At 38.8% G+C, this 25,692-nt stretch overlaps 1 protein-coding gene across 1 annotated transcript in view; it reads right to left on the bottom strand.

Moving 5' to 3' along the window:
• Positions 1-1,292: 1,292 nt before the first annotated feature.
• Positions 1,293-25,692, bottom strand: part of DIAPH3 (diaphanous related formin 3) — a 437,750-nt gene continuing 413,350 nt past the window's right edge. The window contains exon 22 of the mRNA XM_065400973.1: positions 1,293-1,552. Coding sequence (XP_065257045.1) covers positions 1,293-1,552 — 260 coding nt within the window. The remainder of the gene's footprint in view (positions 1,553-25,692) is intronic.

Below are 25,692 nucleotides of genomic sequence, written 5' to 3'. Positions count from 1 at the left end.
GTTCATAAACAGGCCAGTTTCAGAGTTCTAATTAATTAACTTTATTTTTTGCAGGAAATAAGAAGGCAACTTAAACAAGGAAATAAAAAGCACCAGAGCTTTGAAACATTGGTTTCATTTAACTGACTCATTTATAAAGAAAAATAGAGTATTTGGAAGAGAGATATTGGTCACTGAATACATTCTGATTAGTAGGAACTTGAAATAAAGGACCAAATGTCCTAATAGTAGCTTCCAAGTTGATAGTATAGGTAGCAAGTTTTTTTTCATGGTGATGTGCAATTAATAAATGTTAGTGAACGTATAACAGTGTACAATGACTTGTGTCAAAATGGAGATGCAATTATCTGTGAGATTCCTCCTGTGCCAGCAAATGAGATTGTACATGCTATTGCTAAATGAGTTTGTTGAAAACCAATTGTAGAAGTCTCTGCCATTAGGTGTTCTTTATATTATTATTGCAATATTATGTTTACTCAAGCAAAAATAGTGAAAAATTACTTTGGTAGCTACTTATAAAATAAGAAGCTTTTATCCTATGTGCACAATTGCAACATTGTATTCATAGAACTTTTGTATATTGGTTTTATACAATCATCCAAACAAGTTTAACAGCAATGAAATATCAGTCATACATAAAATACATTTCTTGCATAGTTGTAAGCTTCTGTTCATGTTACCATTTAGTTAATGCATAAACTATTCAGCATTCTTTGGTGTTCTTATTTAGATTAAAGTGAATTAAAACATGGTTATGAGACATTTACATAGTATACATTTTCCTCCGTAAGCGTTTAATATGATACAATAATGAACTTCCTTAGGTGCTAAAAATTACAATGCAGGTGATACATAGAAATAAAATAGAAAAATATACAGGTTGGTTCTGCAGCTATTTATTAGTCCTAGATGATGATCAAACATAATGGTTTAAAACTATTTAAAATGTATTGTGTGTTGTGGAGAAAAGTTCTCATAACATTGTGTTCAGAAGTCTGGACACTAAAATAATTGTTTCTTGGGGTAATTCAGCATCTGTTGCTCCAGATACATTAGAACAGACTGTCAGTAGGTAGAAATGCGTACAAGCCTGCTTATAGTTATGCATAAACCATGGGCTCAAATTCATAGGCAAAGCATTACACATTTGTATTTTAGATATAAAGTATGTGAAGTTTGGAATACAGAAGTGTGTAAATGTCAGTCATGCAAAATTAATGTGTATTTTTAAAATGTAGCAGCTTATTATAGCTTGTATTTAGTGATTGCTTAATCAGTTTTATAGGATTAATTTACAATGCTCGTAATCTTGCCAGCAAAGCCTCTACTTCAGGAACAACATCTCCTTTGGAAGCAGAGCCAACAAGCTCCATTTCCTTTTCTCTGTTGCTTTCTCCATTGTAGGCCTCCTTTCTTCCAACAGCCTTGCTCCTTGCTATAGAGGAATTAGCTTCCATGTCATAATTAAACTCCTTGGTGATTGGAGTCCTTGTGAAGTTGAAATTGATATTGTAGTTTGAATGCGACTTTTCTAGGTGTGCTTTCTGGTTCTCTGTAGAAGAGAAGAAAATAAAAGTTTCATCTCATTCACAACAGAACCCTACAGACAACTATATACAGGAAACCCATGGATCACCACTCTTACCACCACAGATAGAGCAAATACCCCAGACACACCAAGAAATCATATCTACAGTGAGGCACCCAGTTACTATAGAAAATGCTCTGAGGAGAAAGTCCAGGATACATGGCTTCACATACCTAAAACTGCCTTCACTAAACAAGGACACTCCATCAGCGAAGCAGATTCACCAGCAGAATTGGCTTTGATACAGAAAACCCCCACACACCTAGTTATCACTAAGCACCCCACATTGGAACCCATATAGGGTATCATCATACAATTACAACCCATACTTGATGGGGACCACATCCTGAAAGAAATCTTTCCTGAACCCCCTCTTCTGGCATTCAAACAACCCTCCCAACTTTGCCAAACTCATCATCAGAAGCTAGCTCCTCACAGACCAGGACCCATCAACTCAAAGCAGCACCAGACCCTGCCATAAGCATAAGACGCAAAACCTGCAGCCATACATCCACTGCTACAATGATCAATAACCTCCACAGCACCCCTTTCAAGATGAATGGGTCCTACTCATGTCTGTCACAACATGTGGTGTACCTCATCCAGTGCATCAAATACCCCAACAACAAGTGTGTGGGGGAAATCAGACTATCACTATGCTCTCCAATTAACTCATATATAAAAATGATGAAAGACAAAAACACCCTATCACTTGTGGGGGAACACTCTTCACAAAATGATCATTCCACATCTGATCTCTCAGTCCTTGTCCTCAAAGGAAACCTAAAAACACCTTCAAAAGGTGAGCCTCAGAGCTTAAATTCATAACTCTTCTAGACATTAGAAATCATTGACTCAATAGAGAGACTAGGTTTATGTCTCATTACAACAATCTGTAACCCACTAACTCTCTTGGACCTATGACTGCTGAGGTGTTAATTGCTCACTTCATTTTGATGGTTTCCTGCAACTTATCTCTTTATGTTTAACAATCTGTTCCACCTTGTACTTATCTGTGACACTCTGATTACCTTTCCGAGACCTGAAGAAGAGATCAGTGGAAATCAAAAGCTTGTCTTTTTTACCAGCCGAAGTTGGTCCAATAAAAGATATTACATCACCCACATTGTGTCTTTTTTTTTAATATATAATTTAGAATTTGTCAGACAGATTTTTAAAACTTTAAATAAATCAAAATTGTATTGTAATTTAATCATCCAAGATAATCTACTTTCTTTCCTTTCTGGTCTCTTTGTGGCTATGTACAACTAAGTGACAGCGAGCTTGACTTATCTCACCAGCTGTAAGAGTGAGTTGCACTGGCTGATGAATAAATGGCTCTGCCTGATTGACTTTCCCAAAGAGGAATAGACAAATTTCCCTTTTTTTTTTTTAAATCAAGTGACACTTCCATCTACCAGCCTTTTGAGTGATCCCTCTCATAGGTCTTATACTTTTTAAAAACAGGCATACTCAATATTCATGTAACCTTGAACGAGGCTTGAAAATGGCTTCAACAAACTTGACATGACATTTAAAGTTTTTTGGTTATTCGCTGAAAGATGTTCCATCATCCCAATAGTAATGACTTTGGAGCACAGGCAGTCACTCATGACAGTGTGTTTTATGTGAGTGCTGAAAATTCCTACCGAAAACAGCTTGTACATTCCAAGGCGGCTGCTGAAGATATTTACTGCACTGTCATTCCCTGACCAGGGGCTCACAGTGATGGATGAGTATTTTACACACTATCTTGGACAATCTCAACGAATTTTATTAGTATGATCACCTTTTGGCTGTTGGAAGAAAATAAATACCCTTCTTTCTCCTTCTATATCAGATGGACAATTGTTACTTAAAATCTAATAGAGCTGCAGTTTTCACTTAGCTGAACAGTTAAGCTCTATTTTATATATATATTGTATGTTGGAAATAACACAATAATCCACATGACTATAGTGGCACACATTGAGTGTCTCTGTAACACATAAGGCCAAAAGAAAAGCACTTTTAGGAAGTGAGACCATGCATACACACACAGTATATACAATTTAAAATAATTGTAGTATTTACATGTTTATATATATTTCTCCATTTAATATTTTGTACATAATAATTGTATTAGAATGAATCTAGACACATCTCTGGGGGCTTTAAGATCCTGTATGACTACATTGTCTATATTGATATACAGAGTGCCCCTAACCTTTGCTGCTGTCCATATTCTGTTGGTCAAAAAGATGATGGGGGGGGGGGGAGGGGGAAGGAAGGGGGAAGAGAAGGAACGCATAATTTTCTGAAACTCCATCTTTTTTTCTTTCTTTTTCTTTTAAGAGACTTTAGGGCTTGATATAATGCTGGCCTGCGAACACTAAAGAATGAAGTTGGGATTTTCAAAAGAGCCTACATTTGTTAGGCACTCCCTTGAAAACTGCAGCCTGAGGTCCAATTTTCTCAGCTAAAGGTATTGAAAGAACTGTTGTGACATAAATTGTGATCTGTGCTTCAAACTGACCTGGAGGGGCCACCTACTACAGATAAATAAGCTTAGTAAACATGTGAACTCTGACCTTGGTCTCTTATAATGCTGCAAACAAAGGAGCTTTAAAACAATGAGACCCTGTTTCAGTGAAAGATTTAAGCATAACTAAGTCCCATTGACTTCACCGGAGAATGAGCTGTCTGTAATGATCAGTTCCAAACAACAACGGTAGAGCTGAAAATGCCTGTCTCTCCCAGATTTCAAGGCTTCTGATGTGTCTCATAGGTACTCTTCAATAAGAGAGTGAACCAACTCTAGGAAGTTCAAAGATGGCTTCAGAAGGTATGTCCTGGGTTAGGGAGCTAAGTGGAAGATATGCTGAAATTTCCAAAGCTGGAGAATGGTATATTTGAAAGACCTATGTCTGTCATCCTTTAATACAATGGTCCAGATCCACAGAGGGACTTAGGTATCTAAAACTCAGATTTAGGTGCCACCGTGGTTCACAAAACCCCCACTAAGCTGCCACCTAACCGCAGGTGCCTAAACTCATTAATTTTTGCTGTAAAAGTCCCCTAGGGGCCTACGTTTCTGCCTCTGGCATGCATACTGCTGCCTCACGTGCACTGCATCCTCCTCTTCCCCTCCTACCCTGCCATTTTGCATCAAGTGAGCGTGCACCACTGCCATTCTTGTCAGAAATGGCTTTGATGCCTGACTTCAGATGTCTGTGGATCTCAAGCAGGGATAGGCACCTCCCTCTTGCTTGGACTTAGTTGCCTACCTCCCTAAGAGGAACCGGGTTTAGGACAGACCTGTCTTGTCGGAATCTGCTATTGGCCAGGTTAGGTGACTCCCTGCCTAGTATGCTGGCTTTTGTGGATCCCACTCTCAGTTGCCTCTCTCTCTCCCTGTGCATTGTATAGGGAGCTTAGATACCTAATCAAGGGTTTGTGGATTACATTGGATGGCGAGATGCCTAAAATTTAGGTGATGCAACACTGAATGTTGGATCCCCGAAGTCCCTCTATGGACCTGGGCCTGGGCCTAAGATCGTATAACAAATCTACATTTTTTTGGACATTAGGTTTGAAATGTTGAAAGCCAACTATGGGTTTTAACTCCATGAATTACATTAATTTTAATGAAACGTGTGGCTAAATCTACTAGTTGTCTTATCATTTGGGAATTGAAGTTAATCTGATATGTGTGGTTATATCTCCTACTCCTCTTTGAAAATCTCAGCTTAGCTAGGTCCTGAGTTTATAGTTTGCCACCTCTGCATCACACTACAATATTCTTCAACTATTTTATATGGATATTTCTTAGATAATCTATTCACAGCTCTAGCCCCTTTTGTCAATATTTAGCAGTTACAGTGCACAACTTCCTTAGTTTAATCAAGCTCCTCCCAACCAGTCACAGCGAGACAGAAAAAAGGACAGTGAAAAATATTGTCCCTTCCTCCAATGCCAAATAATTAGGGTTTGCACAATGCCTTAAAGTTCAGCAGATTCTGTCTACATTAGATGAAGTGGTTGGAGGGAGTTCCAGAATCAGAGAGACCCATAGAGATCATCCCACCAGTAGTCCTTATTTTATAGTAAGGGAGCTCCAGCCTTAATATCATCCATGGCATGAGGAAAGAGGTGGTCTCAGGTAGGTATGTTCCAGGCCATTTACAGCTTTTATAATAGGTCAAAAACAATGCCTTCAATTGTATCTAGAAACCAATAGGCAGCCATTGAGGATCATAGAGCAAACAATTTTGTTAAATTTCAGTTAAGGTTGCTAAGCAGCTTCAAAGAGAGGGCATACCATTAATCACATCTGTTTAAGCAATTCTGATACTATCCTTATCACCTAATTCAAACAGAAACATTTTCAATAGCCAACACCCAAACAACCTTAACTCTGCTCCTAGAATTGTGTTACTTTTTAAGGGCCCACTCCAAACTTCCACAGAAAATAATAGCATTTCCCCTTTGATTTTAATGGGTGTTGCCCAGGTTTTAAATAAACTTTGGATAATACAGTGTATGTGTGTTTTATTTGCTCAGCAGTGTCAAATTTGCTGGTTATTACACAAGTAGTTCCTGTTTAATGTATTGGCCCTATTTTAATGATGGGTGTAAGTTATGTTTATATATTTAGCTTTGTCTCTAATGTTTTGTCTAATTAAGTATATATATAATTATTTCTCTCAGCAGGAAAAGAGTGTTCTTGGGATATGCTCATATACATCAGTGATGGATCCTCAAGAGACATCTGAGAGAGATTCATTTAGGTAGTCTTGAAATGCTAAAGTGTCTGATTTTTGTGGATACGCTTGTTTGAGTAACTACACTTTTACAACATTTGTATGAATAAGAGCGGGGTATTAATGTATCAGAGGCTAATTCTCAGATCTGTTAAGTCTACTGTGTGCATTTTCCCCAAGAGCAATGAAGACTTAAAGTAGGTGGTTCCCCTAGAACAGAGGAATCCTCCAGAAGCTAGAGTCTATACTGACACCTCTAACTTTGGTTGCTGCTTTAGAGTATGTTTACACTTGGAGCTGGGGGTATGATTCCCAATGCACACAGAGGTACCCATGTTAGCTCTGCTTGAGCTATTGTGCTAAAAATAGTAGTGTAGTTACATAGCATGGGCAGCATGAGTGGCAGCATGGGCTAGTCTCTCCCAACACAAACCAGTCTGGACCCCATGGCTATATACTTGGGATGGCTAACTCATGCAGCCACCATTCACCACTGCCTATGTTACCCCGGCTACACTGCTATTTTTAGTGCGCTAGCTCGAGCAGAGCTAGCACGGGTACTTCTATGCAAGCTGGAAATCACACCCCCCAGCTCTGAGTGTAGCTGTACCCTTAGTGAGTGTGAGTAGGCCCTCTCTGCACCCTGTTAAACCCCAGCTGACAGAATGGCTGCTGTTGTATACCACACCTGAGACCAGGCTGTCTGTATGCACAGACACTTAAATTGTGCCTTCTTTCAGCTGTGCCCAAGGTTTAATGGTTAGTCACAACTGGGAATCTGGCCTTTCATGGAACATTGTGTGATGAATGGATAAGATTCAGTTACACTTGTAACTAGTGTGAGTGTTTGTGTTTCACTAAATTATTTAGGCATTGGACTGTTTCGATGTGCAGGTCTGTGTGTGTAAATAAGATGGTAAGGTTCGTCTCAAGTGTACTTTAAACTGTAGAAATCATAACCTAATTATATGTTGTAGTGAGTTTTTTCACATATCCATATTAATAGCACATCCTCTACTGAATTCCACTTGGTAAACTTAACGAATTTTTTTTCTTTTGGGCTTTCCTTTGTTTTCTGTAAAATTCTGATTTAATACAGTGCCAGGCTGCTTCACGTGGAAAAAGCTCTTCACGGTCTAGTGAAAGCATGAGAGGCATTTTAAAACTCTTTTTTGCTGTGTATGCAAAGATTTTCCCAGACATTTTTGTTTTGCTAAGCCCCTCAGCCTTTCCTTGCTGTCAGGCTACAGCTGGCCCTTATTTCCCAATAGCAGTTCAGTGCCTGGCTCCAGCCCCAAGCTTTCTATTGTACGCTCCTTTTTACCTGTTTCTCCTGCTTCCCCCAAACTTGATTATTTGCAAACCAGCCCCACTCGCAGACTCAATTCCAGCTCTGTCCTCTTCCATGCCCTGTCTCTACCCAATCTCATCCCTCGGTCAGTGCCAGTGCTAGCCCACTGTGGCCCTAAGCAGGAATATTCCTGCCCAGTACTAAAACAGCCAAGTTCTTATAATAAAAAGCAAATGCCCCTCCCCCCAGCTGCTTGGGGCCCTAAGCAATTGCTTAGTTTGCTGATGCCTAGAGCCAGCTTTGTCCTCTGCTAACATCTGCAACCAAAGAGCCCTGCTCTCTCGGACTGTTAGGAGGTCTGACATGTGCCAAAGTTCCCTATGCTTGAGCGTGGAAAATGTCTGTCTGTGAACTTGGAGTTGTGGAATACTTGCTATGCTGAGACTTGTAGGTTGATAAACCAAGGGAGACAGGGAATAATTTTAAAATAGGGTAATTTTTGATGTCCTATTTCAGAGTAGCAGCCGTGTTAGTCTGTATCCGCAAAAAAAAATAAAAAAAAAAAATAAAAAAAAATATACACACTCTGTATGTGTGTGTATATATATCTCCTCAATATATGGTTCACTCTATATGCATCCGAAGAAGTGGGTTGTAGCCCACGAAAGCTTATGCTCTAATAAATTTGTTAGTCTCTAAGGTGCCACAAGTACTCCTGTTATTTTTGATGTCCTAGTATTTTAAATATTTTAATCATAAATTTTCAAACAAATCTCCAGAAAAATTCTACTCCTATTTTTAAGCATGCCAAGCTGTAAATAAATTGGTCAAACTAATGAACAGTTAGAAAGAGAATAAACAGAGAATGTAGAGTGGCTATCTAGACTCAGCTTGAACTATGACACCTACACAATCCCACAGCCTCTCACAGAATCACTGTTCGCTTTGTTTGGCTGTGGTATTTCTACCAGCCACCAAGTATAAATATCAGATGTTTGCTCCTGTTGCTCCATTGTGGTGGAATTCTTTACATCACAGGAGTCACACTGGGGCCTCGTTCTATTTCAAGTCAAAGCTTTAAAAGTCATTTTGCAGGTATTAAGAGGGGGAGAGGCTAACTCCTGTTCCTTTTTAATTAAAAATTCAAAAGACTCATTTGTTACCCTACCAAATCTTTTCATTTTAAAATTACAATGGGAATTTTATACTGCTAAGATGACACCCTCAGGATCCCCTTTACTGCTGCACACAATGCTTCAAAGGTGCCACATGCACTGTTGCCTATATTGCTCATTCACCCCAAGATGATCTCTGCCAGCTGCTGTAGCAGCTCCCCGAATCATCAAATTTACTGGTAATATCCAGGAAATATACCTTCATCCTAGAGGCACTGGCATGGCTAGTGTCTGATTTGTAATGCCACTGCAACTGGAAAAGAGGTTCCTGGGAATGGATTAAAAACTCAGAAGTTGCCATCTGCTGTGTTTTAGCAAAGAATCAGGACCCCACTGCAATTTACAGGTGAGAAAGGAGTGTAATTTATCACCTTAATAAAGCAATGTTGAGACCAGATCATATAAATCTATTTAGCTACTTGTAATTGCTAGCTGGCTAGTACTGTTGGGCATCAAACTTCTGACTGTAAGTTTGAACTCTTCTGTGCTACTTACTATTATGCTGGGCTTCAGGAGAAGGCCTTTAGCCCACTCCTGTCCACTGGCAAAACGATTGCAATCCTTTTAGAAATGGCATCCTAGACCGAGGCTACGGACAACTTGTCCTCTTCCCACAATACTGGATCAATTCTTTCTCTTACTTGTACTAAGGCCATGTCTACACTTAGAAGCTTACAGCAGCACAGCTGAACCGATAAAACTGTGCCGCTGTGAGAGCACTCATGTAGCTGCATTATGCCGATGGGAGAGAGCTCTCCCATCGTATAATAAAACCAGCCCAATGAGCGACGGTAGCTATATCGGTGGGAGAGCGTCTCCCGCTGACATAGCATGGCTACATGAGCGCTCTCACGGCAGCACAGTTGTATCGGTACAGCTGTGCCGCTGTAAGCTTGTAAGTGTAGACGTGGCCTTAGTACATTCAAAATGATCTTGACAAACTGGAGAAATGGTCTGAAATAAATAGGATGAAATTCAAGAAGGACAAATGCAAAATACCTCATTTAGGAAGGAATAATCAACTGCACAAATACAAAATGGGAAATGACTGCCTAGGAAGGAATACTTCAGAAAAGGATCTTGGGGTTATAGCGGATCACAAACTAAATGAGTCAACAGTGTAATACTGTTGCTAAAAATGTGAACATCACTGTGGAATGTATTAGCAGAGTGTTGTAAGCAAGACACAAGAAGTTATTCTTCCACTCTACACAGCACTGATAAGACCTCAACTGGAGTACGGTGTCCAGTTCTGGGCACCACACTTTGGGAATGACGTGGACAAATTGGAGAAAGTCCAGAAGAGAGCAACAAGAATGACTGAAGGTCTACAAAACATAACCTATGAGAAAAGATTTAAAAAATTGGGTTTGTTTAGTTTGGAGAAGAGAAGAAGGGGGATTTGATAACAGTTTTCAAGTCTGTAAAAGGTTGTTATAAAGAGAAGAGTGATACAATGTTTTCCTTAATCAGTCTGGTTATAGGAAATAAGGCAAACGTTATGAATTTATAGCTAAAGCTACGAAAAACCATGGGTGATACACTGTTAATCCTAATGATTTTGACTTTACTATTCTTGTATGGTTCCACACATTGCTCTTGGACATATCCCAAAGGCTTCACAGACACAAAATCTTTTAAAGCACATATCACCCAGCTTCCCCAGTATCCTGAGGAACTAAGCACCCGGATGAACAACACAAGCATAATTGAAGTGATATTGGTTAGTAGATGGAGGGAGAGATGAGGGGAGGCATTTAGAGGTTCTAGTAGAACGCATGCCTACTCCTTCAGTGAAAGGCATATGTCCATTGAGCATCAAGATAGTGTGCAATGTGGCAGTCATGTAAGACTTGGCTCCCTATTTGGATGCCCAGTGTCAAAGGAGAGGCAAAAAATACCTTTTTCCACCTTCATGTGGATAGGAAAAAATCTACCAGCTCCTTTTTGACAAAGAGATGGTCAAAGTGATGTATTGTCTCTCACTTCAAGGCTGGTTTCAGAGTAGCAGCCGTGTTAGTCTGTATCCGCAAAAAGAACAGGAGTACTTGTGGCACCTTGGAGACTAACAAATTTATTTGAGCATAAGCTTTCGTGGGCTACAGCCCACTTCATTGGCTGGACATTGCATTGCTCTGTACTTGGGGCTAACAGTGGATGCCAAAAGGAAAGTGGTCTACAATAAAACAGCCTAACTGGAACAGGCAAGCAAGAGCATCTCAGAACAGTGCTTTGCATTCTACATTGAATCTCCACTGAATATTAGATCCTACAGGAGTTTACAATGCATTCAGGACTTCAGAGTATATGCAAGATTTCTCTTTAAATATACCTTCTGACAAGACAAGCAGTGACATTGTGACAAACCCTATTTCATCCGCATCTGAAAAAATTCAAGTGAAAACAACCAAGACTAAATAGATGTGGCTAAGCCTCCAATTATTGTTATTCTGCCAGGAACTTGCCCAGATCAGTCTCCCATACTCTACTTCCCTTGACATGGACAGTATATAGAGCCAAATCCTCCTTTCCTTCATTCATGCAAACCCCCCAAACACAGCTTGTTTAGTAACAGGATGGCTAGAGTGGTAAAATACACTACAAGTTATTTTGTAATTAAAATCACAGCCAGAAGAAACCCACTGCACTACTGGCTCACCAGAGCTACTAGAAGGGAGGGAGTTGATCAGCAGGATAAACCAAGAAAAAGCAACCTGACAGATGATGTTCCCCTTTAAAGACAAATAAGAAAAAACAATCCCTAACTAATGTTGCTTCAGTTGTTTTCACACATTTATTTAACTGACACGGTTTATGATATGAAACTCTTAGCACAATGGAAAGACCAACAAATCGGAGACTCAATCCTGTAGTTCTTAATTAGGTAAAACTCTCATTGTCTTCAAAATTCAATCTATTAATGTTTAGTTTTCCCACATCTGAATTTCCTAAGCACTGCTGTTCATCAAAATAAGTTATTAAAGAATTGTTACAAGATCATCTGATTTGTCTAGAGATTCTTCTATTTTTGCTACTGAAATACATGTTACTGAATTGACTTCCAGAGAGCTTTGTCTGAGTAAGGACTTTGGGATAATTTCTTTGTCTTATAAACATAGAATGTGAACACTTTAGAATTAATTTCTAGTCTTTCAAACAAACAAATCTCTGGTGCAAAAAACAAATTCAAAATTATCTTCAGCTCACCTAAGGCCATCTAGCTAGTATCATCCAGACACAAGTCTTTCTAAATTATTTTGATGAACAGCAGAGCTCAGGAAATTCAGTTAATGGAAAATTGTGCTTAATATCTTTCCTCTGTTTAAATGGTGATCTAGCATGGAACAGCACACAGTGATATACATATAGGCTATTAAGGGATACTTATTTTCTCTGAATGAGAAAAAGTGTAAAGTGCGTGAACGAGAAGAAACATTAATATGGGGACTTGCTATGAACTTCGGGAAGCAAATGTATGCTTGACCCTTGGGAGATTTTTAAACCCCTCCTACTCCTGGAATATAGGACAATTAATACTGAATACACATGACTTCAAGATTTACTGAGGTAAAGGTATGATTTTTTTAACCACTGACAAATACCTAAAATAAAAAAACTATATTTTAAATAGCTTTATTATATTGCAACAGAATGCCCACTTTCTTGATACTCAAGACACTTGATTTTTTATGTAAGTATTTTTACACTGTTAGTACACAAATCACTTTTGGTTAAACAAATAAAGCAGCAAATGTGTGAGAGAGACTAATACAACAGCATTGTATGCTTACATGATCATAGTTTTCAATGTAGGACATGATAAAATTATAACTGAAAGAAAAGAAATGCAGCTGTAATCTCATTAGATTTCCCTAATTGAATCTCTGATTTACACAGGGCAAATACTACAATGGCCTAAGGGAATATTTCCTAAATTATTGTCTTGCAGCTCCACATATTGCACCATGTTACTGAGAGTCTGTACTTAACTACTGATGGCAGAAAACAGAGATGTGCTTTCTATGGAGAAGGTCCAATACTCTGACATTACTAACTGAAATCATTCAAGTACAGCTTTCCAATCCTGAGTATAGCAGAGTGATAGTAAACAGCAAAAATATGCAGCTTGTAGAATCAGGATTATTCATTATGGAGGAGGTCTTGTTTATCGCTCTGTGCATTGCTCTCTTAATATCCAGAAGCAGTCTTTAGAAGTAATCAGAAAAATTGCAATAGCCAGAGACCTTGTGTATTGCATCATAGCTCTCATAAAATACAAGATATATCTCCTCCCTCTATAGCACAGCAGAAGACACTTAATATACTTTGTCACTTTTTATTAGTTTAACAGTTTTTCCAACAATTTCTATGATTGACAAAGGCAGGATTAGAAAATGTTCCTGAATTGCAAAAGAAGTACTGTGGGCTGCTATCAGCTTATTTCATTTATACCCTGTAGCCATGGCCTAAACACCTGATGAACTGTCAACTGCACTTAGATGACGCCACCATACGTTTGAAATGTAATTTCTTGCACCTTAAGGCTTTACAATGGATGCTCAACAACCTTACTAATCAAAAACAGATGACACCACCAGAATTAATGAGGCACTCAATTGCATTACTGAATAGTGGATTTTTTTTTTTTAAACCCAACCTTTTATATGCATTTAATTAATTTAAAAGTTGCTGCTCTTCCTGGTATGAAAGAGTGTGGAATTTAAAGGAATAAAACATTCAAATAAATAAATTCAGGTAGCTGAATTTTACTAAATGTTCAGAAGCAGGAGATACAAAATATTTTTCTTTGTTTCAGAGGGAAGAAAAGAGGGATGCCAGTACTAAATGATGGTATGAAAGGGGACTGACTTATTTAACATGAACTTCCCCTCCTGTCAAAGAACAATGTGTTTGATTACGAGCACTGAATAAACTAATTCATGAAAAAATGAACTACACTGGACCGTAATTTGACTTTCCCATTTAACAGAGTCTAAATCAAAGGTTTCACAGTTCAGATTAGATAATATATAAAATTTCTTCTCACTTACTTGACTACTGCTGCTACCTCCTCAAAAATCATCTTCAAAATAGCTGCCCCTGACTAATCCATTCAATCTTTCTCCCAATTTCTTCTCTAACCATACCTTGCATACATGTAGAGTTGGAACCAATTTCTCAATCCATCATACTCATCTATTTTCTTTCCCCCATCCCATAGAAATGACAGTAGCTACTATAATAACTTTAGGATGCCAAGATTTAACTAAAATCTGGGGGTGCATCTAGGGATGGCTTCAAAGCTTATTAATTAATTTCAAAATTAACCAAGAAATTGGGCACAATTTTATGTTAAATACATTTCAAAGTTAAAAAAAAACCTGCATAAACCAATCTTGACCCTATCTCAGTGGATGTGAAGAGCCCAGGGACACAGGAAAAAGTGTGGTTCAGCTAGGTGAGAGAGGGGCAGGATTTTACTGTCATTCCTCCTCCATTTACTCCAAAGGGTTGCACCCACCAATGCTACTTGAGGTGGATGATGAATTATGGATTTACCCCAAAGTACATAGGAAGAGGATTGATATTGAGGGCATTAAGCTTTCCCACTTCTCTCAAACATGAAAAACAACAATCTGAGAAAAAAATTATTTCTGGAGTTACAGTGGACTCCGAAGGAGGCAACATGCCTTAAGATCATTCTAAATTGTTAGAACATAGTTTCTTAATTGGCTTTTTCCTTGTGCATAAGCAATATCTATAGGTTCAGAGGATTGGTAACGTGATAGAGAGTCATTCAGTTGTAGGTTGCCATTTCAAATCCAGTCCAGGTCAAAAGAGATTGAAAGAAGTTACCACCAGACAACTATATGATTTGGTGGCCTCAGACATGTTCCTAGTAAACAGATGGTTGTATTACAAAGCCACCACCATTGCAACTGGCAATAATTGAAAATATTTTTGGCAGTTTTAATGATAGGGGAAGGATTACAGATCATAGGCACTTAATTATACCCTGCAGCCTACAAAGTTGCTCCTGCTTATGCTGTACTTATGCGGTAGATAAACAAAGGACTTCAGTTTCCTGGGCTATCTATTATCTATCAATGAATACTGACTTCAAGAAACATTTTGACAAAGAATTTAAGCAAAACAGATAACCTATTAGCAGCACAATTAAATTTCTGTGACAAGAGGAAATCCACAGGCATCTGCAGAGGATAGCTGGATGAATACTGTTTGGGAAGTGCTGATGAAGATGACCGATCTGAAAAGAGACACAAAATCGGTGTCTCCCTCTCATTAATTACTCTGAAAAGGACACAGTAAAGAAGCCTATGCTATAATGACTATGAGCAAATAAAGAAACAAAAACAAACCCCAAACCTCTGACCTACTTGTTGTATATCCACATGAGACATGTTTAGCAAAATGAGTTTTGTGGAACTTAACCTTCCTTTCTACTATAGTTTCCACTGACTGACTAACGTACCATAACAATTTATTTAGGAAATTTTTTTTACTAATGGTTAATAACCAAGAGTTTTAACTCTCAATTATTTTTAATCATCATAATTTACATTTTGTATACTAAAGCCCAAACTACTCTGAAGAAATTCTTAGATACTGTATAATTTGTTAGGATTGTCTGTTTCCTATCCCTTGCCTCCACTTTCTGGCTGAAGCCAGAAATTGGGTCACTGTTAGGGTGTTGTCTAAAGCAGAAGGCAACTCAGCAAAGACACCTTAAAATTCCACCTCTGTTCCTCTCAAGGAGATGGTGTTGTGGGGAGGAGTTGACCTAAAGGGTCTTACAGCTGGCTTGCAAACATTCTGGGGGCAGGGTAGATGGCTATGACTGAAAGAAAAAGGTGAGCAGAGCTACTGGTAGATTAGGTGGCCACTAAATTCTGAAGAGTTGAGTAGGGGCACAGCTTCTCTGAGCTATTCCAAGACCACTGCTCTGAGGCAGCTCTTGCCCCGACAGGTGGCGGCTGCAGCAGCAGGCTGTCATCTGCTCTTATCCCGAAGGTGGCAGTAGCAGCATACGGTTCATCGGCTCCTCTTCCAAAACACGTCTCTTGGGAAAAAGAGGAAAACAACAGAGAGGCTCATGATGCTGCTGCTGTTGCAACAGGTGCGGGTGAGGTGATTAAATAATCTTGGATGGTATTTGTGCCACTAGAGCCCTAAGTCTTAAGGAGATGAACACATTATCTTTTTAATACGATGTCTTAAAAAATGCTTTGTACTTCCCTAAAATTGGTGCCTCTGTACTTTCCTTTCTTTCTTGCTTCAAACTCCTAGTTTTCTGTATCAGAAAAGAGTCTTATTTGTGAAGTTTATCTGGGACAAACTGGTAACCAGGACTGCCTTTGTGAATAAATTTGGCATGGGGAAAAAGCGGAATCAACTTAGTACATGCAACTTTGACCATTAAAACTTTGGTAATCAAATAGGGCTTCTTGTTCTTACAACCCACTCTAGGCATCTGATATATGTTGCAGATAACTTGATATACGTTAAAAACAAGCCAGTATGTTGTCTGAAAGTGTGTAACAGAAGATACTGTACACCACTAGATAGGCGACCCTTGCCCAAAGCTAAAAATTAGGAAGCAATATGAAGCACTATATTAGTGCTATATATTTGTACTATCTGACTTCCTATATTTGGGCCACAGAGTACTTGGCCTTGTGCAGGTATGCAAAGAGGTAGTGGTGGGGAAGGATACAAGGAACTTTTCCCTGCACAAGAGCTGGTCAAACCTTTGTGCATCTTAGGCAGCAGTTACATATCAAAGTGATAGGGAGATTTAAAATATCTTAGAACAAGGACTACAACACTTTAGCACTGGCAGTAGAAACCTCTACATATAAGAAGGGTCGCCTAGTACTTAAGGTACTGGACTGGAAGTCTGGGTTCAATTCCTGGCTCTGCCACAGATTCCCTGTTTAACTTTTTATATCATTTAATTTCTTTCCACTCTTTATCTAGTGTGTCTGCTTAGACTGTAAACTCCTCAGGGCAGGGCATTTTTTCATGTTTGTACAGTCCTACTACAATAGGGACCTGATCTCAACTTGGACCTCTAGTAAAATATAATACTAACAAAGTGGTTGGGGAGGAGGCAGAGCCAGGGCATTCCACCTTCCACTCAGGCCAGCAGAGCTTGTGCCACAATAGGGATGGTTCACAGTGAATCTTTTCTTACTTCCCTGTGCTCCACGTGAGGCACAATGGTTCCACTGGACAACTGTGCTTCTGTACGTCTCCTGCATTTCATTTTCTGAAGAGCCTCAAAGTGGCCCACTCCTTTTGGTCTCTCATCTCCATGTCACTTCTACTTGCAACTGTACACAATCATTCTGAGTTATCCATAGTGGAAAGCAATCCAAATCAGCATGTAGCAATCCCTCCAATAGAAAATGCTCATGGAAAGCCCCTTTTCTGTAAGGTTAATTAATAAGACCTTGTTCTGTTAATTTGTGTAAATTTTGGCTGCTCTTAACTGGCATCTGACATTTCACACTGCAACCTCCAACTCATTTGTAAAGCATTCTCCAAAATGATTGGTTTGTTACCATTTCATTTGTCATTTTATACTGCCAATTGTAACAATTTGGGAAACCTGTCTATATGTGACTTATGAATTCTGGCTGTTATGAAATTGTTGAATCATGGAAGGCACCAGTGTATGTGGAATCCACCATTTGCCAACAAGGACTGTGCCACATCACTACCAGGCCAAGGACAATGGTAAGGCCAGAAAGGATCACCAGATCATCAGTCGATAACCTCTACAACTGTGCTCTGACCAAAAAATGGCTATGCTCATGTGAGGTTGCCTGAGCTGGGAAACCAGCTTGACCAAGTTTCTCTGCAGTGAGGGGGAAATAGAGAGTGGAAAATCCCCAGCAGCTGAACCAAGGATAGAGGTGTTAATGGTGGAACATATAAATTTGTGGGACTGAAAGAGCCAGACAGGAAGCTTGAGCAGGAGAGAGGGGCATGCTTTTGTATTGGGGTTATCCTGTTTAACTGCAGGATCATCTGAGGAAGAAGGAAGCTAACTGATCTAGTGGGAGAGACTGACTCAATGATTCTGAAGAGAAGCCATGAACTACCGAAGGATCCTGGGCACCACAGAGGACTCTGTTCAAGCTCAAAGAACTCTCCAAAGTGATGGAAACTGAGGCAGGGAAATGCATACGGATGTCTTTATTATTTTGTCTAGAGCTGTGTCTCTGTCTTGATAAATAAAGAGTAATCATGTTTAGAACCCTCTGCAAAGTCTCTCTTTGTGTCTGTTTGTTTTCACTATCACCTGCCCCGGAGAAGTCAAACTGTAAATCCAGAATACCTACATGGCTGCAGTTATGGGATATGATGTGCTTGAACTGTGAGCACGCTTGAGGGGTCAGTACTGGTCCTAGGGGCTAGGTAGTTGGACCACAGGGTCTCAGCTCTCAGAGGGGGGAGCTAGACAGAGGATTTGCACCTCAAGAGTGTGCCTAGAGAACCCAAGCTGGGGATCATCCCTGACTGTTCAGACTTAGGAGGCTTAAAACCTCCAGTGATATGGACCATGAATACAACAGCCTGGTGAATGATAAGCCAGAGGGAGCTCTCCAGGACTGTGTGTGAGACACCAGTATACCACACATGAAAGTAATGTTATAAATTTCCTAGAATACTGTATTCCACAAATGAGAGAAATTACCTTTGTATGGAGTCAGGCTTTCCTCTGTATTTAAATGTGGATTTTATTTTTGAGATATGATTTACTACTGAGGCTGGTCTTGAGAGTTCCAAATTCCATTTACTTATGATCTGAGAAAGATTCTAGACACATTGCCATAGGTGAAAGTGAATTATTCAGCTGTTGTACCAGCCCCCTGAAGGCTGTATTTAAGAACATTAATGGCATACTACCACCATCTTTCCAGTGATAAATACATTTATTACTTTACAGTCTAAGGTTTAGAGTCCTAGCATCTATTTTACTACAAAGACTTCAGCTTAATATCAGAAATTGATTTGTGGCATTTACAGTTGCCTACCTTCCTCATCAATTATACAACTGCACTTTAGCTATAACTCATAACAGGTATGCACAATAAGTCAGATAACTAAGGGTATGTCTACACTGCAAAACAACAACAACAACAACAACAAAAGACCTGCAGCAGCGAGTCTCAGAGCCTGGGTCAACTGATGTGGGCTCATGCTATGGGGCTAAAAATAGCAATGTAGACATTTGGGCTCTGGCTGGAGCTCAGGCTCTGAAATCAAGAGAGCGGGGAGGGTTTTGGAGTTGGGGCTCCAGTTTCAGCCTAAACATCTACACTGCTATTTTTAGCTCCACAGTGCGAGCCCCAGTTGGTTGACCTGGGCTCTGAGATTCATTGCTGCAGGGTTTTTTGGTTTTTTTTTTGCAGTGTAGACATACCCTATGGATACATTTTACTTGATTGTATTAGAATGCATGTTTAACATAATTTACAGATTGAGGCTAAGTGAATTCTAAATCAGAACTCTTAAGTGGCACAGCACGTCTAAACCATGTAAACAGGAGCATTTACAGAAACAGCCTTCTGAAGTAGAACAGAGAGCCAACACAACAATCAAAAAGACTGAAAGAACCAGAACCTTTCATGTTCTTTGACAACTCAGGGTAGAACAAAGTATAGAACTTCTGAGCCAATGAAATAAAGGCTCATGTACAAACTCATTCAGTTTCCTTTTGTCTGCTCTGACATAACTGAGCAGCCCTGCAAAGAGTGTGTGTCTAGACCAAGAGGCGATATTAAAAACAAAAGGTTAGAGATCATCATGGGACATTAATTATGCAAAAGAAGCCAAACTGAATTTAATCAGAAGCAGTAGATTCCAAGCAGGAAATATTTTCCCTTTTTTGACAGAGGTGGTTAAGAAAACATTTATGGTAATACCAGAGCATCTGCTGATTACAGTCAAAGCTGCAGGACACTGACATTAAATCACTGAACCATCTTGACAGCTTCTGGGTACTCAAGTCCCATTCTAATAATAATTTGCTGTGAAATTCACCCAAATTTGAAAATTAGCCAGAAAATGTTTATGAAGAAAACAGGTAAGAGTCAATAAAGCAGTTATAAAAGGGATTTACATCTGACAAAACTTCTAATCTAAAATGAATGTTCAGCCATCAGACATTTTAGTGCTACATTTAAATCGACATATCTTTCAAAGAAGCTTAAGTGTCTTTTTAAAAGAGCAGAATGTAATTTTATGATCCATTTCATGTAGGTTGTGATAAGGCACTTTTTTGTTTAGAAGTTGTTGTTTTTTTAAATACAGGTTAGCCTCTTGAAGAAGGCCTGAATCTTGCTAAATGGAATTTAACTCCTGAAACCATAGAATTCTGAACAAAACACAATACTTCATTGTAATGCTTTAATTGATGCTTCTGTGTGTTGCAGAGGGTGATTACTTGAATAATAAGTATAAAAGATGTGTGAGCTGGTTGCTAAGCTAACTTGAGTAAGAGAAAAAAAAATCAAGGAAATATACAGCCATGAATCAAGGTGATGATAGGACAATTATTCAATGAAAGGTCGTGTTGAAGGACTTGCAGAGCACTGACCTGCACATTATCACACATCAGAAAATTACTTGTGGGGTAATTAGGAGAATAATACACATGTGCAATCAGTGACACAGAGAAACATACAAATTTAAGGTATTTCCCTGGGGTTTGAGTGGTTAAATGCATTTCGGTTCTATATTTAAATCTTTGAACAGCCCAAGAGCTCAGAGAACAAAATATTACACCAAAGCCCACTGAGATTTACCAATCACTAAAGCTTTCATTTCCTACTTTATCAAAATTATCAAAAAATTTCTCTCAATTACTTTGAGAATTTAACTAAATATTATTTATAACAGGACACATTAAATTTTCTATCCTGACATCATTCAGAAAAACCTATTTACAGTTTTTCTACTTTTAGTTTACATGATTGTTTCCCTTTCCTTTGGTTAATGCTTTCAAAATACATTTAAGGATGTAACATAATATGTTACAAGGAATTACTGTTATCACTAATAATTCTGTACTTATTCAAGTGTCGGATATCTGCATTTTTGAGGCCTGCATTATATTTCAAATTACAGTTTTAAGACTTTTAAATAAAAGATGTGCCTAAATCTCATTTAAATGTCCTACTTTTTCCTCTAGTTATGCATTCTTAAAAATGTGACTGTGTGTATAGAAAAGCTACTTTAAATTTTTTTAATAAATGTCTTCTAAGCCCTGTGTGGTTGAATTCATAGTAAATAGGGCATCTTTCCTTATACAACGAAGGAATTTTTTTAAAAAAGTCTCAATGAAAGTTTTGCAAACTTTCTAAAACATTGCTAAAATAGTGTTTCAGTAAGATATGCAGAAAATAAAAAAAATAAACAATGGTGTGGAATGGCATAAAGATGTTATCACGGCCTGTTTGAGGTAACCTCTAACTCACAAGTGGCTATGGTGGTTGCAAGCAATGCATCCATGTGAAACTCATGATGATAAAACCTTTCTACCTTGTATCATACCACACCATCACATTTTATATATATTCATTTCTCCATTTGTCCGTATCATGTAAGAACGAATCTCAGTACTGGAGAGGGGAAATTTCACACTCCACTTAACTCCAGAAGTTAAATTTGCAAGGGTAAAAAAAAAAAATGTTGGTAAACATGCTAAACATGATGTTACATTAAAATATTCCATCAAACAAAGAGTTTAAGGAAGCATATTAATCGGGGGAAAAAAATGTTTAAAGAACCCAGAATACCATTATGGGAAAAACAGAAATCACAAATGAATGTTATTTTTGAGTAGTAGTATTTTAGATTCATAAACAACGGGAGACTTTTTTGCTGATCTCTAGAGAGGAACCTTTGCTTACTTCTAAATAAACTTATCACAAAACTTGTGAATTTAAAAAAGCCCTATGCAACATTCCATCTTTCATTCAAAAGTAAATCTGAGCTGTACATACCTCAGAATCTAAACAAGAAATAAAATGTCATTTGCCATATCAAATTACATATAGCTTCATCTTCTTCCAGGCATGCAGGAATAATACTGTACTACATGAAAGAGATTCTGCTGAAATGTATTTTAAATTTATGAGGCACTTTTTTATATGCAAGTACATAATCCATTCGCAGATGCTTGACTGAGGATGTTTAGTTCTGTATAAACTGTATTACTTTCACGTGTAACACAAACTGCCGGATGTAGCCCACTGATCCTATGCAAACATTGGAAAACAGTAATCCTAACCTTGACTAAAACACTACAATAACAAAGTTAAAGATGAAAGGCTTTTGAACCGGGTAGATCAACATTCAGAGTTCTGTTTCTCTCCTGCAGTAGCTACTTAGAGCACAGGGAAGAACAAAGAGGAGGAACTGAACACTCCATTAAGGTAAAAAATCCTGGGAGCCATGGAAGGAACCACTTGTGCTGGGTGGTGGTGCTGATGCACAGAAGTTACACAGGAGACTCTGCAGCCCTCTTCATGCAATTAAACTCAGCTCTACTGTAGTCTATCCTGTGGGAATTAAGGAGGGTTGAGATGGAAGAGTGTCCAGTTGGTCCACATACTGCTCAGACTCACTGCCCTACAATCTGTATCTAGGTAGTAGCTATTTGTGGCTGCAACTCTTATTCACATCGTACCTAGTGGTCATTCAGCAGGTGCATACCAGGTACTGCAGGTTAGGGCTCAGGATTCTGTTTCACAATCTCACATACATATGGCTGAACACACAGTCCAGCACAGCCAGAGGGCTACTCTAAACCAATGCTAAGCTGCAACGGCCAGTGGGGGGTAGAAAACAATGGAGGGCTAATGTCATGCAAGGGAACCTACTTCTTCCTCTTGCCATGCCAATTTTCTCTGCTACACTGGCTACACAGAATGGGAATGGCATAAAAGCCTCTGTATCAGCTTCAAGTCATCAGAGGATCACTAGGATGATTCTCCAAGAACACGTTAATGTCACTATAGTGTCAGATTTCCAGGGCAGTGTGGTGCAAAGCAAACTACTCTGGAAAATGTGGCCTGGAAAATGTGCAGAGCTGACTCTCTTATGAAAAGTCTCCCATTCATACTTAAAGCATCGTTTAGAAACATGTAATCCCCTTAAAATATAGTGACAGCATTTCACAGTCCTATGAACTAGACAGGGCTGGCGCAACCCATTAGGTGACCGCCTCGCTACAATTTGGGGGGCGGCGACTGCGGCGGTATTTCGGCGGCGGCATTTCGGGGCGGGACCTTCCGCCGCCTAGGGCGGCAGAAAAGCTGGCAGCGCTCCTGGAACTAGATCAAGAGGAAGAATATTTCAGAGGAACCAAGGGCTGATGGCCTGTAATACTTGGCTGGCACGCCATTCTGTTTGGGAAAAAGGACTGGATTCTGATTGGAGATATGTAATAAAATAACTAACCATAGAGACAATTTTCCAGTTTAAAAAAACTTATGCTAAACAATTACTGAATGCTCAATCCACAGGCATAAAGTTGAAAGATCTACAATTCGAAATAGATGAGATTCTTATAGCATACTCCTATTTGCATTATGTTTGGTATTATGAAATAAATAAATAAAATCTTGCATAGTATGATGTATGTTAAATATACTACAGTATGTAACATTTAAACATGGCTAGGTAGGGCCTATTCTAACTCCCTCTGAAGTCAATGGGGGCCTTTTACTGACTTTAATCAGAGTTAGATCTGACCCTTAATGCTCTTATTTATTTATAAGTGGGTATCACATTATTGTTTCCAGTGGGTTGTTACAGAGAAGGATGTGTGTCTTTTGGCTACAGATAACTCTTTTTTTTTTTTTTTTACTAAACTAACAAAGATATGATATTCTCTTTCTATAACTGATAAAACTGCCAGCAGTAACAGGAGAATTTGATACCTTCATAGAATCATAAATGTTATAACTCAGTTGAAATGATTAGGTCATCTAGTCCATCCCCATTAACAGTGTAGGATCATTTCCCACAATCTTCTTTTTATATAGGAATCTGCTCCCAAATTACATTTCAGTGAGGGAAATGCCTTATTCTTCTGCTATGGACTTCTTCAGGCAAGATGGTACGGTTGCTTATGGTTATCTTTTCCCCTTCAGCATGAATGCAGCTTGAGAAGTTATGTAGGAGGCTTTTGGTTGCTGCAACACATACCGTATTTGCTAATAGAATAAGGATATTCACCCAGAATGGTGTGAGACAGAATGGGATATGCCTGTATCAAATTATGAATTTGTATTATGTGTTGAACATGTGTAAACTTTCCTGAGGACAGCCTATTGTACTGCATTCCAGACAGCTACCTTAGCCTGGAGAGGTGCTTCACACTTCACTGAAGTACTAATCATTGAGAGCCATCTGGGGTTATCCATTTTGAATGAGTCAACTTCAACTGATGGCCCACCCCCAAGAAACTATGTTTTTTTCTACACAGGTGGGGCCAGCATGACTGGTTGAGGGAGCTGGAGCTTCTTAGTGGAGCACAGGGCAGAGACACAAAGGCCTATTTAAGAGCGGGATTCTGCGTGCAGAGAACGATGTGCATGAGACAGAGGACATGAGGGACTCTGCCCAGTCTGAAATGCTGACAAACCTGAACTCAAAGAAAGGATGAGATCAGACAAGGGGAGGTTGTGCCTCATGACTTTTGTTGTTTTCAAATATTTGTAACTCTAGAGCGTTTTAAGAGTAATATCACCGTGGCTAAGAAATTCCTTTGCTATATCTGTATTCCTTGCTTACCTGCAATGTTGTGCCCCCCCTCCCCCCAAGAGGTTAAACTAGAAGCCCAGAGTAGAGTGTTCACGGCCTTGGGGAGTGTGTGTAAAAGACTGGGGGAGGGGCTCAGGAGTTCTCAGAGACTGATTCTGGGGTTGAGGCTGGCATTCCACATCTCAAAGAAAGATGTTGTCTAAGAGGTTTGAGCCTGGGAGTATGCCCTAAAGTTCTAAAGCTAGAAACAGTGTCTAGCTCTATCTAGAACCAGTTGACTTAGAAACAATGAAACACAGTGACTGGGTCCACTCACAAGACTGGTGACAGTACAGTGGATCCTGGGTCAGGTTGTAACACAGCATTTGATTGATCACCTGTAATTTGTACATTTTAAAAAATATTAGAAAAATAGTTTTAAAAACATGCTAAAAATTAAGAAATTAGTGCAAATCCAGGACACTTTTTATGTAAAATCTCTTCAGATATACCCCAATTCCTGAAGAAACAGTTTGGGCTTGATACTTCATACAATCTCTCTTGATCAGGTCACATAGTAACAGAATTACATCAGCAAATGTTGCTGGTGTGACACTTTAGCTTATAAATGTCCTTTATTATTATTTATATAGAGCCAACGGTTTGTGATGCGCTTTATACTTTTATTGGCTTAAAGTAGTTTAAACCTAGATGTAGAATCACTAGAATATTTTCTCTAATTATAAAAAATGCATTGATCTAATAAATTATTTTTCTTCCTAGTATAGCTGTTACACCATATATGGGAAAACAAAATGAAAAAGGTTACTGCCGCAGGGTAAAACAAAGATGTTCACTAATTTGAAATGTCTGTTATTGGAACTTGAATTTATACTTCCTAACCTGCAAATATGAAATGTAAATATTTGCAGGTTAGGAAGTATAATTCCAAATAGGCTATCAAACCAAAAATATACAAACACCTGGAGAACAAAATCCATCTGTCTGAGTGAATTTAGAAGCAATTTTTTAGCTGTGTTAGTAAAACCTTCATGCAAAATTTATTCAATGTGAATAATTTACTCAGTGTATTTCCATAGGCATCATAAAATT

The sequence above is a fragment of the Emys orbicularis genome, chromosome 1, assembly GCF_028017835.1.
Source record: "Emys orbicularis isolate rEmyOrb1 chromosome 1, rEmyOrb1.hap1, whole genome shotgun sequence".
Taxonomy (NCBI): domain Eukaryota; kingdom Metazoa; phylum Chordata; order Testudines; family Emydidae; genus Emys; species Emys orbicularis.
This window is presented reverse-complemented; position numbering and strand designations above follow the sequence as displayed.